Raw genomic sequence first — 15352 nt, 5'->3', positions numbered from 1 at the left:
ACTATAAGTATGGTTTGCTGGACTACAGCAAAACCCCACCCATTTACACACCGCCTGTGGCTGCTTTTGTATTACAAACACCACTGCATGGATACTTGTAACAAAGACCATTTGATCTGCAAAACTGAAAATATCTGTCCCTTCACCTCCTCTTACTGTGAAGCAAGACCAAATGTAAATCCATCCTCCTCAGGCTTCCTGTAGGAGGCTGCTCTCCTTACTCACGTAAAGGAGTGCTGTAAAGGCTAACACTCTGGGCCTCTGGGCTGTGAAGCCATTTTGCTGACCCTAGAGTACATGATCATAGAGATTAAAAAAAGCTACTCCACTTCAGTCTTTCATTTTTCTACCATTCTTTCTTATTTTATGTAAGTCAAAAATACTTATGTAAGTTAAGTAAAAGGATTATTACTCCTAGGGAATTTAGAGACTATTTCCCCCAAAGGGTAGATAAGATAAAACCCAGACATATATCCCTGAAACATTTTCTACAATTTCATCAGTTAAGTTCTTATAAACACTATTGTTCTTATGTAGCATCTAACTTCATGTAGAATTCATGAATGGAATACACACACAAGAGTTGGTTATATTATGTAGGAAACAGAAATCAACCGGCAAACAAGAAGGTCTACAAATAGAAAAGGAAAATAAAATATAGTTGTGCATAAATCAAACTTACTAAAATGTGCAAAGCTATTACTCAAATTAGACTTTTTAATACCTATAACTATATATCTAGGTCATGACTTGACAAAGCCTAAATTATTTAGAACAGCCTTATATGAACTTACACATATTTTAAGAAACATCTTAATATTTTCCACTTAATAGAACTTACCCCAGCCAGGTGGTGGTAACGCACGCCTTTAATCCCAGCACTTGGAAGGCAGAGGCAGGAGAATCTCTGTGAGTTCGAGGCCAGCCTGGGCTACAGAGTGAGTTCCAGGAAAGGCACAAAGCTACACAGAGAAACCTTGTCTCGAAAAACCAAAAAAACTATAGAACTTACCCCGTATCCAGTGGCTATGGGTCTGCTGACTGCTGTGCTTGGTATTTTAGCAGTTACCTTGGGAAGGAAGAGGAGCATAGTCAGCAATATTCAGATCAGGCGACAAAGCAGAAAATGCAGAGACTCAACGGTGAAGAAATGTTGTATTTGGTGGTTCTTCCCAGGGAAGAGCATACCAATTGGTTGTCTGATGCCAAATTGTTATACATGCAAATAACATTATACAGACTGAGCAAGTTATATTTAGGAGTGTGTGTGTGTGTGTGTGTGTGTGTGTGTGTGTGTGTGTGTGTGTGTACATACATGCATGCAATAACAATGAAAAAAAAAAGAGCCCATGAATTTGAAGGAGAGTGGGGAGGGGTATATGGAAAGGTTTGGAGGGAAGGGAAGAGAGAAATGTTGTGATTATATTATAACCTCAAAAAAGGGGAAATGTCATACTTAGAATGATTGCTTAAATACTAGGGAGTTCAGTTATTGAAAGTGCTCAGAAGGAGCCTCGGTTTGAAATTGATTTTAAAGGAAAGGGACTTGGGAATGATCCGAGCCCCTAATAAGCCCAGTTTTTATGCTTGCATCCACCATTCATTCAACACATGTGCATCCTTGGTGTTACAGCCACAGACCCCACTAACAGATACAGCTTTGGAGGCTACGGGATTTGAATCCTAGTTCTCCCTCAACTATATTTAATATCTTTGAGTCCAAATTCCTTCAACTTTTAAGTAAAAAGGATTCTGAGAGCAAAGGATACAAACAACACATCATATAATTGGAGCTAGACTCAAAAGGGACCATGTGAAAGTGACCTCAACATGCTAGCTGTTGGGAATAACTGAGTATCACTCAAAAAGGAATTCTACTTCTTGCTATACTGGACTGTTTTACCACGTCTTCCTACTGAGAACTACTAAAAAGGCTGCACAAAAATGTCTATTAAAAAACAAGTTTGGGATGGGCAGTGGTGGCACACGCCTTTAATCCCAGCACTCAGGAGGCAGAGGCAGGTGAGCCCCTGAGTTTGAGGGGAGCTTGATCTACAGAGAGAGTTTCAGGACAGCCAGGGCTACACAGAGAAACCCTGTCTTGAAAACCAAACAAAAACCAAGTTTGTGTTGGTCAGCTGGCTCAGTGTGTAAAAAAAAGCACTTGTCAGACAAACCAGGAGACTTGGTTTGTCTCCAGCAGAACCAACTCCAAGAAGTTGTCCTCTGACCAAGTGATACACACACTGTACCCTCCCCAAACACACTATAAAAATCTGTTTGAATGCATTGTAGAACTACTAAAGTAAGACATAAAGTCTTAAGATAGGAAGAAAAGGAGTCTGTACTGGGGCAGGTTTTTGGTTTTTTAACCATTTATTTTTATTTTATGTGCACCGGTGTTTTGCCTACATGCATGTCTGTGTGAGGGTGTCAGATCACTTAGAATTAGAGTTACAGACAGTTGTGAACTGCCACGTCGGTGTTAGGAATTGAACCTGGATCCTCTGGAAGAGCAGTCATTTCTCCAGCCCCTAGGGCAGTTTTTTTGTCCTCAAGGCATCTTTCCATTCCACAGGCAAGGCTGAGAAGCTGAGCAAAGCCCGGCATTCAAAATGAGGTAATATGTGTTGGAAGAGAGGGCCTGCCAGGGAGACAGCCCTGGTAATCGTCCAGGCTTTAGTGGGTCATCTCAAAAGGCTATACACTGAGGCCAGGAGGCAAGCTGAGAGACAAACAAATGGACAGCGATCCAGGAGGCACACATACAGTGCAAACACCAGACATGCACCGCCATGCTTAGTGAGTGCCAGGAGGCAGATCACAAGGCCAGGAGTTTTAGCAGAAAACTGAGAACAGTGAAAAAGGAATGAGCCAACGTGGTGCTGCACACCCGCGATCCTGGTTAACACAGGAGCAAGTTCAAAGCCAGCCTGGCCTACATGGTGAGACTCTGTCTCCAAAACAACCAAAAAACAGGAATAGGTGGCAATTACAGTTCTAAAAACAATGTAAAATTCTGCTATTGTTAGGAACTGGGAAAACTATTTATGTGAGCATTCATAAATTAAAATAGACCAAGAAAGAAAGAACACCTTTTCAACATTCAAAAGGAAGTTGAATCTTTATCATACACCACACATATAAAATTAATTAAAAATATATTAAAGAACCAAAATTACAAATTTCCTGAGAGAAAATATTAGCAGAAAGGCTCACAGTCTTAGCCTTGGCAATGACTTCTAGAACATGACACCAAAAGAATAAGCAATAAGACAGATAAACAGGACTACATCAATCCAAAAACTTTTGTGTACCAGAGACTATAATCAAGAACATGAAAGTAGCCCACAGAATGGGAGGAAAGCCCATTCCTGAACCACGTGTCCTGAAAGAGGACAACAAAGATTATAACGATGGACTAGAGAACATGTACTAAGTAAAATGAAGGGCTGGCTGAAGCCAACACGCAAATACTGCAGGATTCCACCGTGTGAGGGGTCTCGTAGTCAAAGGCGCAGAAAGGGAAATCTGAGCGGTAGCTACTGAGTGTTGGGGAAGGAAAAGCTGGGGGAGGGGCTGGTATTTAATAGGCAAGAGTTTTCAGTCTGCAAGAGGAGGTCATCCTGAAGCTCTGCCTCACGACAACGTACTTAGCACTACTGAGTTGGACACCTAAACATGACTGTGATGGTAAATTTTATCAATGAATCATTTCTGATTTGCTTACTGGAGGTCTTCTGCCATGACTGGTTCTCACCGCTTGCTGAAAACCTGTGTCATTCTCCAACTCCTAAAATAAAAAGGCAAAATTAACATAACATTCAAATGTGAATAAATGTGACAAACTTTAAACTCGTCTGGTTCATATTCAAGACCTCCTATAATTCATCTTACCCCAAAGAGAGACTACTGTCTTCAAGTTCTACACCCCTCATCTCCCAAATATCAAGTCTCCTTCTACCCCCTGGAATCTTGGAAAACATCTTTTTGCAAAAAGCTCGGCCAAAGTAGAAGAATAATTAATTGTGCTGGTGGGTGCCGTTGACTGCACATGTCCCAGGAAAGTCCTCAGTGTTTATGACTGAGAACTGTGTACTTATTCACCATTTAAAATAACCCAAACCCCTAAGAGGGTGGAGCCATCACCTGGCTATCTGTCAGATACTCAGACATGTCCTTTCCTCCTCCTCCATGGTGGCTGGAGGAGGGAGAGTCAAATCTCTTGCCTTCCCTCTCTCCTCTTCCCCTTTTTTCTTCATTCTCCCCTTCCCCTCCTCCCTCACCCTTCCCCTCTTCCGTCCTTTCCTCTTATATTCCAGGATCACACTACAGTCCCTATCTAAGGAAGCTGCAGGATGGAAAGGGCCATATTCTCTATAAGAAAGAAGGCAAATAATTTCTCTTGTTCCTTTTCTGTGTGTCCATGTAACAAGTGGAAACCTGCAGTGCAGGTGGGAACCAATGTCTCCATTGAAATAAACTTTTCTGACTCTTGACCTGCACTTAATTTCCCTGAGGAAGTCTGAGGAAAGGCCTGCTAGTCAAGGTAGGGTATACATGTTCCTGAGATATGTGGAATCCTGTCTTACCAAGTGCCTATCTTCTGAACGGCTCTCACTTCCTGCTTCTGGACTAACTTCAGATACACTGAACACAACCTCACACCTGCCTTTGATGTACTTCAGGCTGCTTCCTAAAAAGCACACTTGCTGCTGTGGTTTGGATTCGGCTTCTGCCTCCAGGGATTAAGGATAGAGGCTCAGCCCTCAGTGTGGTGGTGTAGACAGTGTGGATCTTCACGAGGTTGGGCCAGGCAGTGAGATTATTGCGGCTGCTGAGCTCAGACATGACTAATACTGTTCCTGAGCGAATGGGGTGTTGGAAGAGTAAGATGCCCCTCTCCACTATGGCTGTCTGTCTCACCTGTGATCTGTCTTTCCTGTAGACACTTCATCACGATGCCACTTACCATACTAATGGTAATATAGCCAAGTAAAATTTATATTACTAAGAATGGTAATTAAATGTGATACTGACGAGGATGAATTGATACAACTGTCCAATCTTGGATGTTCAGCCTCAAAACCGTGGCTTAAGTATTTTACTTTTCTACATAGTTCGAAGACTCAGGTATTTTGTTATAAAACACTTGAAAAATAAATATAGCCAATGCCTGTAAAATAGTCACTATCAATTAACTAGAAAAAAAAACTCTATATGGATAATCAAAACTGAATATCTACATAACCAAGATGTTAGTCCAAATAACTTTAAAACATGATTTTATCACATACAAGTTATATGTGATAATAGTATATATATATATACACATATACATCACATACATATATATCACACACAATATATATTCTTCATACTTATAACTTTATATCAAACTTACAAAATTAAATGTATACACAACTCTTAGTCACAAAAACTGGGAACTTTTATGTGAGTCTAAAGTCAAAGGCAGCCACCACCATAACTGATACCTTTATTTTGGCAGATCTTTGACAAAAAGATGTCTCTTAAGATCCCTAAACTAGTAGTAAAAATTGGACAATGGCCGGGCGGTGGTGGCACATACCTTTAATCCCAGGGATTAATCTCAAGAGGCAGAGCCAGGCGGATCTCTGTGAGTTCGAGGCCAGCCTAGTCTACAGAGTGAGTTCCAGGAAAGGCATAAAGCTACACAGAGAAACCCTGTCTCGAAAAAAAAATAAATAAATAAAATTGGGCAACTTAACTAAGCCAACAAGTTTAAAAAGATGGCCAATCAATGCTTCAATTACAAACAATAAATACCACTCGTAACTTTTTCTTTGTACCTTAATTATCAACTTGCAAATAAACATCTTAAGCAAATATCAAATGATTCAGTTATATACTGAAATATTTCTCCTTTTTTTTGGTTTTGGTTTTTCGAGAAGCCCTGGCTGTCCTGGAACTCACAGAGATCCACCTGCCTCTGCCTCCTGAGTGCTGAATCTGTTATTTTATTATTTATAACTATTTTACTGTTATTTGTTAGATTTTTTTTTATTATTAATTTTCTCCAATTCTCTAAATTTTGCTACTTTTCTGAGGAGTGCTCAGGTATGTGCTGCCACCCCCGGCTGCTGTCCTCACTTTCTGTAATGACCAGTACCACACAGATTTCCTCCATCCCTATTTCCTTCCCTTCTTGCTTCCTCTCTACATGTCACATTCACAGAGAGCCACTTTACACCAAAGTAAAAACTCCAGAAAGCCATGTGAAAAATTCTAGAACAAAATGAGAATGTCTAAAGTCCATATGCATTAGTATTTTATTCTTACACATTTGCAAATAAATTAACAACCACATCTTTCTTGTCTTTTCTTTGTTTTTGAGACAGAGTCTCACTATGCAGCTCTTGCTGATTTGGAGCCCACTACATAAACCAGGCTAGACTCAAACTCACAGAGCTCTGCCTGCTTCTGCCTCTCAGGTGTTGGCATTAAAGGTGAGTACTACTAAGCCAGATGTTTCGTTCTTTTACCCATTCTAGGTTAAGATAACTTTGATAAGGTTTTCTGTTTTGTTTTGTTGTTATAAAATTCAGAAACTGTAACTTTTATAAGAGATGTAAATAGGTGAAAATATCCAAATTTGTCTTAGTAGCAATTTCATCTTTGTAATTATTATAAAATTAAATATTAAACTGACATAAAGAAATACCAATACACAGCATGACCCCATATTATCAAAACATATATAGATACACATGTGTTGGCATAAGGGAAAATCTGGTAAGATAAGCACTGTAAGTTGGTCTGCAGAGTAACAGTTTCAATGTCTGTAATTTTTCCTCTATATTCATTTTGATTTGCTAATTTCTCTATAAAATACATGCGTAAAGAGAGAAAATCACTACATGGCATTTAGAAACTAGAGCACCGCAAAGGTGGTCTCTACTCTAAGGTTCTTGAGGATGGTGCTGGAGACTGAACCCAGGGCCTTGTGCATGCCAGGCAAGCACTCTATCCGCTGAGCTGCATTCCCGGCCCTGCGATCCCTGGGGACTATGACAGGATCTCGTATGTCAACACATCCCAAATTAGAAGACAGTGGAGACTGGAAAAGCCAAACAAACTGAGGCTGGAGAGATGGCTCAGGGATTAAGAGCACTTGCTGCTTTTGTAGAGGACCTGGGTTTTCTTCCCAGAACCGTGGCTCACAACTGTCTATAGCTCCAGTTCCAGAGGATCTGATGCCCTCCTCTGACCTTTGTAAGCACCAGGCATACACACGGTGCATATAAATACATGCAGGCAAAATATTCATACACATAAAACAAAAATTTTTAAATCCTTAAAAAACTTTTTAAATAAACAAAACCCAAACTGATCATAGGTATCTCCAGGTTACCCAAGCCTTTACTTATGCCGACAGCTAGTGCGGAAGAGTATATAAGAGCACAGCTATCCTGGTTCAGTCACGTGAGCTTCCTCATGATTTTGCCCTCTGCTGTGGCCACTGTCACTGGTACAAACAGGTTCTTCATTAACTACTTGCCTACTTTTTAATACTGCACTTGATCTGAAGCACATACAAAGCAAAACACAATTAAACCCAAAGTCTTCATAAATCAGCTGAACTGGTAAGAACCAGAAAGAACAATGTAAAAATGTTTTTACCTCAGTATCATAGGCTGGGTTGTAGTCATTAAAACCAGAATAAAGATCATCTTCATCTGTTTCTGGTGCCAGGTGCACATTTTCCATCATTTGTACCTATTAAAAAATCAGCAACATAAAAATGTTCCTGGTATAAGAATTCATTTTTCTGATGCTAGAAACTGAACCCAGAGCCTCATGCATGCTAAGCATGCTGCAAGCCACACCCAGACCTACAAAATAATTCTTAGTTCAAGCAAGTAACAGTGACATTCATTCATATTTTCCAAATTCCCCAAACTGTCAAAACACACCTCCACTACCCTCACTTCGTGTTTGTTCCACATCTTCTATGTAAGTGGCAGGCAATGAGAGGGGTAGTTGGTTACCCTGATTTTCACAGAGGTTAATATCAAGTACAGAAAGAAAATGCAGTAATCAATTAAAATATAAGGCAAAAACCATTATACCCCTGGCATTAGTGCTAATTATAAAGAGCAACAACTCACAAAGTCAGCAAGGACAGAAGGCAACCAGAATACCTATCTATCATTAGTGAGAGCATAAAATGTTACAACTGTGCAAAAAATCTGCTGCTTCATACTATTAATCTTTTATGACAGAATTCTACTCGAGTATTTTTGTAACAGAAATGAAAACATATGTGTACCAAAATATTAATGCAAGAACATTTATAGCAATGCTATTCCCAACAGCCCCAAATGGTCCGACCAGGTTCCCTACGACAGAATGGATGAGCATAACATGGCATATTTATGCAGGGAGTACTAGTCACAACTAGAAAATGCACAGCGACAAGTAACATGGAGTAGACACTGTGAGGAAAGAAGCCTTACAGAAAATAACACACTGGGCATTGTTTTACTTCTGTAAGTTCTAGAACAGACAAAACAAATCTGGAGGAAAAAATAGGACAACAGCTGCTTCTTGGGGCTGGGTGGTGGAGAGTGAATAAAAAGGGGCATGAGAGAATTTTCTGGAGTGACGATAAATGTTCTCTATCTTGACAAGGATTTGAGTCACACTGGCACACAACGTGAAAACTCAGCAAAGGAACTGGGAGTGTAACACCATGGTAGAGCATCTGCCTAGAAAATCCAGCAAATGTGTTCTTAGTTCAGCTCTTTGCAAATTTTACATCAAAAGAAAAAATCTAAATAAATGTCCAAACATAAGCCACATGCGGTGTATTCAGGGGGAAATTTACTTTGAAAAGTACAAAAAGAAGATATTGAGAGAGAGAGAGAGAGAGAGAGAGAGAGAGAGAGAGAGAGAGAGAGAGAGAGAGAGAGAGAGATGGATATATAACAAGGAAGTATAGAAAATGATGGGAGGCACCAGGTTGCAAGCAGAGTCACTGTAAAAAAGCTGCACAGTTGGAAGTCTTCCTGCTAAATGCTGAGAAAGCTGGAAGGTAGGCAGAAAAGCATGGCAATACAAAGTGGACTGAAGGAGAGCTGTGTGGTCACTGCACTCGTACACTCTAACTGACACACTACATGAGCATCTGGGAAGGGCCCAAAATTCTGCTGAAGTCAAGTCAGTATTTTAGGAAGACTGGGAGTGGTGGTGAGGAAGGTAGTCAAGAAATACAGCACTGGACTGCAATATCTAGCTAACTTGTATCTTAGGTGTGCCAGTAAATTCCAAAGAGAATTCCATACACTCGTATTGTTTGGCATACTACCAAGTTTATGTGGCTTCTTAGAACCTTTTGAATACTAAAATACTCTTTTGGGATTCATATACTATAAATCCCCCCACCCCATTTTAACCTGTATTTGCTTTCACTTTCTGCAGACTTCTGTCTGTAAGTTTCTGTTTCATTGTTTCAAAGATCTCCTGGGATCTTTCCAGTAGAGTCTCCTCTGCTAGCCCAGGAATAGCCTGTTTCTTTTCAGTTAGTGAAGATCACCTCAATGTGGCAGGGGAGCTTAGGCATGGGTCAACCCAACCATGAGCTCCAAAAGTGCAGCAGTGCACCTTGGGGGCTTTACTTGTAGATGTTCAATAACCAGAGAATCTGTATTTACACCTTCAGTTCAGAGGCCAGAAAAACGGCTTAGCAGACAAAGGTGTTTGCTACAGAAGCATGGTGACCTGAGTCCCATCCCCAGAACCCACATCAAGGTAAATAGAGGGAACAGACTTCATAAAGCTATCCCCTGACCACCACAGGTGGACTTGGCATGTACTCATCCTTCACCCTCATCATGCACACATAAATATAAACAAACCAACCTTTGGTTCTGTATTATTTGCATTCTTTAACATATGAACCAAAACTTCAGCCCTCGTTTTGGGCCACTGACCTTGGGTCAAGCCCACTGTTTTGCCTAGGCACACCTACCAACTCCACCACTATATCCCCAGAGAGGTGCGAACTGTTTCTTTACACTGACACCTTTCAAATACTTGGTGGCTCTTGTTTGATATGCCTACCTTTGATGACCTGGCCAGTTTCACAAGTGTTTTTTTGTTTTACTGTATTGTTTGTGTGTGTGTGTGTGTGTGTGTGTGTGTGTGTGTGTGTGTGTGTGTAGGGGGGGGGTTGGTGGTTTTCTGTTTGTTTTGTTCTTTTTTGAGACAGACCCTGGCTGGCCTAGAACTAATTATATACATCAGGCTGGCCTCAAACTCCCCAAGATCTGCCTGGTTCTGCCTCTCAAGGGCAATGATTAAAGACACGTGTCACCATGCCCAATAGAACACTCAGACGTGAACCTCTTGGTTTGCATGGTTGTGTAGCATTTTCTGGGCCAATGTAATAGTGAACCATGTTCACTCTTTACTTCAGCTCTTTTTTTTTTTTTTTTTTTTTTTGGTTTTTCGAGACAGGGTTTCTCTGTGTAGCTTTGCACCTTTCCTGGAACTCACTTGATAGCCCAGGCTGGCCTCGAACTCACAGAGATCCGCCTGCCTCTCCCTCCCGAGTGCTGGGATTAAAGGCATGCGCCACCGCCACCCGGCTTCAGCTCTCTTAAAAGATCAAGACTCTCCCTTTTAAACTACCACAAAGGGCATGGTGGCAGTCTAAGGAAGTAGATGCTGAAGGCTCACGAGTTCAAGGTCAGCCTCAGCTACATAGCAAGTTAGAGGCCAGCTTAGATCTCAATAAATAAAGCATATTACTCATTGGGTTTCAGTATATTCGAAAGATGTACAACCATCACTGCTATCCAATTCCAGAACATTTTCTTCATCCCATAAAAACAAAAACCTGAGGGCTCTTAGGCAATTATTTCCCATCCTTCCTTTTCCCCACCCCTGAAAGCCACTAAACAACTTCCGATCCTTATAGATGAGCCAATTCCAGACATTTCATGTGCATGAAACCATATAGCATGCTGCATTTATGCCTAACTCCTTTCATTTAGCATGTTTTCAGGGTTCATGATGCAGTTTCATTATACTGCATTCTTTTTCATGGATCAATAATAAATTTACAACATTTGGCTTCTCTAGTCATTAGTAAAAGAACATCGGGTTAGCTCTACTTTGGAGCTTTTATGAATAACCCTGTCGCGAATGTTTATATGCAAGTTTTACATGAATATGCCTTCTTTTTAAAATGTATGTGTCTGTGTTGGGAGTTGGCCAACATGGGTGCTGGAAACTGAATCCAAGTCCTCTGGAAAAGAAACAAGTGCTTATAACTACTGAGCCATCTCTCTAGCAGAGTGTATGCTCAATTCTACTGGGCATATACTAAGGTATGGGATTGCTGGGCCATATAGGAAGCTTCTGGAACAGCTGCCCATTTTCTGAGCATAGTAATAAAATATTATACCACCCTAAACACTGCCACTTGGGATTTAATCATTCCCTTTCCATTGTATACACACTGTATAGGCTGCCTGCCCATTAGCCACATAGCAGCTATCTCAGTTATCAGGCTAATTTTTCTGGTATTGCAGTCCTTGCTATTTTCCTTATCATTGGTTTCAAAGCACAAGATCAGAGGTGTTGGCAATTCAAACATGCCAAAGAGAAGTTGGAAAGTATTTTCTATTTAAGTACCACCTCACTTTATTAAAGAAAGTGAATATAGAACAGCAAAAAAAAAAAACAAAGAGAGAGAGAGAGAGAGAAAGAGAGAGAGAGAGAGAGAGAGAGAGAGAGAGAGAGAGAGAGAGAGAGAGAGAGAAACAGAACATATTATTGCTGTTGATCTCTTACAGTGCCTAATTCTTTTTTCTGGGCCTTGATCAGAAGGACTTGGGCTCACCCCGAGCGGCGCCAGGGAGTGGGTCTTCAATACACCACATTTCCCACACTGTGCCACGCATCGGGGATTCAGTGCTGGGCTCTTTACAGTGCCTAATTTATAATTTAAATTTTATCACAGGTATATATGTAACTGAAAAAAACAAAAACAAAAACAGCAAGGCCAGGCATGGTGGCACACAACTTTGATCCCAGCATTCAGAAGGCAAAGACAGTGGATCTCTGTGAGTTCAAGGCCAGCTTGGTCTACAAAGCAAGTTCCAAGACAGCCAGGGCTACACAGACAAACCTTATCCTGACCCTTCACCCTCCAAAACTGTATGAAGGGTTCAGTGTGGTATGAGGGTCTTTGACTATATCCCCCACAGATAAGAGGGAACACTGTGATATCAAACCAGTGTCTCTCAAACCTGAGCTCCCATCAGAAGCTTAAAGGTTTGTTCGTTTCAGACAGCTGCTCCCCAGCCATCTATGCTTCTGATTCAGGAAATCTTTGGAGGGGGTGTGTTTTTGTCTCTGAGACAGGGTCTTATGTAGCCTTGGCTGGCCTTGAACTCATTACATAGCCAAAGCTAGCCTTGAACTCTGCTTCTACCTCCCAAGAGCTGGGGTAAGAGATATGAGTCATTCTGTCCAGCCAGAATGTGAATTTCTTTGTGTGGGTATGGTTGCTCCTGCATGTGTGTAGACACACTATGTACGTGTGCATGTGGAGGCGAGAGGTCACACTGGGGTGTCCTTCTGTTCAGGCACTGCCCACCTTGTGTTTGAGACAAGATCTCTCAGTGGGACCTGGAACTCAGATTCCGCCAAGCTAGCAGACCAGGGAGCAGCACAAATCCCTTGACTTCACTTCTGCAGAGTTGAGAGCACAAGCGCGTACCGGCCACTACACTATAGTTTTAAGCGCATGCTGGCTGGGTATCAAGGTTCTCGGGCTTTTGCAGCAAGCACTTTACCCACTGAGCCATTTCCCCAACCCTAGATTCCAAACAAGTTCCCAAGTGTGGTTCCAGGGAACATGCTTCCAGAATCCCATGCTGAAGAACTTCCTGCTTACAAACCTTTCTGATGCCAATTGAATTTATCCATAAGGTATTAAAACAATCAGCATTTAAAACTAGACCTCCTTCCTTCCGGGTTACAACCAGATTTACACACACACACACACACACACACACACACACACACACACACCTGAGAAACATCAGAGATAGCTGGTTACAACCAGATTTACACACACACACACACACACACACACACACACACACACACCTGGGAAACATCACAGATAGCTGAACAGACCAATAGTGGAATACACTAATTTGAAAGGTGTAGAAAGCAAGGATAGCAAAGATTAAGTGATTAACTGTCCTTTACTAACAGCCACAAGAGGTTAACAAATAGTACAACCCAGGGCTTCTAGATTCTCAAAGGTGTTTCAAAAATAATTTGGGATACTATCAGCTCAATATTGCCCCCAAAAAAACATTTTGCATGGGAAAGTTCTATATACTTCTACTATGATACAGTTCACACTCAAAATGTCAGTGGTAGTTTCTCCAAAGCTCATAACCAGAATAAGGAATAAAGAGCCTATAAAAAGAAAAAGTAGTGCCAAGTGGTGGTGCACGCCTTTAATCCCAGCACTCGGGAGGCAGAGGCAGGCGGATCTCTGTGAGTTCAAGGCCAGCCTGGTCTACAGAAGGAGTTCCAGGACAGCCCCAGAGAAAACCTGTCTTGAAAGAAAAAGAAGAAAGAAAGGAAAGAAAGGAAAAGAAAAAAGGAGAAAGAGAGAGGAAGAAAAAGAGAGAGGAAAGAAGGAAAAAGGGAGGGAGGGAGGGAAGAAAGAGAGAGGGAGGAAGGAAGGGAGGGAGGGAGGGAGGGAGGGAGGGAGGGAGGGAGGGAGGGAGGGAGGAAGGAAGGAAGGAAGGAAGGAAGGAAGGAAGGAAGGAAGGAAGGAAGGAAGGAAGGAAGGAAGGAAGGAAGGAAAAGGAAAGGAAAAAGTGGAATTTTAGGCTTAGAAAGACTTGGGAAAATAGCAGTCAGCCATCCTTATCAGTGCATCCTTGGATTCAACCAAGTGTAAACTGAAAATATTTGGGAAAAATATTATATTTACTGAACATACACTTTTTTCCTTTTCCCTGAAAAATTAAGCATAACAATTATTTATGGAGCAATGAACAGTCCAAAATGACTAAATGGGAAAATGCCTTAGCTACAATGCAAATATCAAACCACTTTGTATATGTGAATGAGCATCTGGGAAGTTTGGTATCCCGGGAAAGTGGGTGTCCTAGAACCAAACCCTAGGGGATACGTTTTTAATCTTTGTGAGACTGTGCTTTATGCATTCTTTTCTGTACTTCTTCACTCCTGATTACTAGGCAATTTCAAAGGTTGACTTGACGAAAGTATTGGAAACTATTCTCTGTTACCCACGGTGAAACTCTGAAAGTCTCAGTAGTGCCATGGCATCGCCAAGCCCTGTCACTTTGGCCCGGGTCGCCATGCGAGCTGGAGCAGGGATATCCACTCGCTGAAGGGGAGCATTAACAAAGTGTTGGCTACAGAAGCGCATTCGCCAGAGCCGGGCTTGGGGCGCCACCAGCCCGCCTGCCCTTGCGACCCCGCTGGCCGCTCACGCACCGGGCTGGTACCAGGGCAGCAGGGCGGGTGGCCACGAGGGCCCGGGCCCTTCTCCTACCTCGTGCCGAGGGGAGCGGGCTGACCACGAGTGGGCCGGAGGAAGACGCGACGCCTGAGCCTCCGCAGGCCAGAGCTGGACGCCCAGCCGTTGCCAGGCGCGAATCCAAGGAAGCCTTTCCCACAGTCCCCTGCGCCGCCGGGGCGAGGCCGGAAGCTCGGGACCGGAAGTGCAGGGAGGGCTGCCGGGAACTGTGGACCGCAGAGTCGGCCGAGCTGTTGCGGGGTTCACCGGGCCTTACTGCTGTCCGGGAGTTGCCGCTAGCGCCAGGGATGATCACAGAAGGAATTATCAAGGTCGTGTGAACCCCGAAGCAACAGTCCCGAGAGCAGGCGACCGGAGCGTGATGGCCGAGTGAATGAAACGTCCCCGAGCCATCACACAGGGCTTGGGAACCTTGGAAAGCTGTCTTCTGTGGGACATGGCGTAGAAATTGTATTCACCACACGATAAATGGTCAGATGACCCTGTCGGGGTTCTTTCTAAATAAATTTCATCGGAAAAATTAAAAAGTAAAGGGAATGTAGTGCTAGGTGTGATGACGCACGCCTGTGATCCCATCACTTGGGAGGTGGACTGGACGATCGGGAATACAAGGCCAGCAGGGCCACCCAAGACCTTGTCTTAATAGCAAAATAATGTTTCCCTCCGGAACAAAAGCTGGACATGTTGACTTGAAGTCTATTATAAAACACCGAGGTTTACTAACCTTGAATTGCTCAGTTGTATCAGAAAGGCATTGCATATGTAGCA

The 15352-nt window shown here is 42.4% G+C and overlaps 1 protein-coding gene across 2 annotated transcripts in view; it reads right to left on the bottom strand.

Moving 5' to 3' along the window:
- Ift88 (intraflagellar transport 88) overlaps positions 1 to 14741 on the bottom strand; it is a 106759-nt gene extending 92018 nt beyond the window's left edge. The window contains exons 1-4 of one of the 2 annotated variants that reach the window (XM_076545090.1): positions 14600 to 14741; positions 7663 to 7758; positions 3731 to 3793; positions 1013 to 1069 (exon numbers count right to left, since the gene is read on the bottom strand). In XM_076545090.1, the coding sequence (XP_076401205.1) occupies positions 1013 to 1069; positions 3731 to 3793; positions 7663 to 7752 (210 nt within the window). In that variant the 5' untranslated portion in view covers positions 7753 to 7758; positions 14600 to 14741. The remainder of the gene's footprint in view (positions 1 to 1012; positions 1070 to 3730; positions 3794 to 7662; positions 7759 to 14599) is intronic. The other variant, XM_076545089.1, reaches the window with a different exon arrangement.
- Between the last annotated feature and the right edge of the window lie 611 nt (positions 14742 to 15352).

This window comes from Peromyscus maniculatus, chromosome 9 (assembly GCF_049852395.1).
Source record: "Peromyscus maniculatus bairdii isolate BWxNUB_F1_BW_parent chromosome 9, HU_Pman_BW_mat_3.1, whole genome shotgun sequence".
Classification (NCBI taxonomy): domain Eukaryota; kingdom Metazoa; phylum Chordata; class Mammalia; order Rodentia; family Cricetidae; genus Peromyscus; species Peromyscus maniculatus.
The sequence above is the reverse complement of the archived record's forward strand: the minus strand, read 5'-3'. Positions and strand labels throughout refer to the sequence as shown.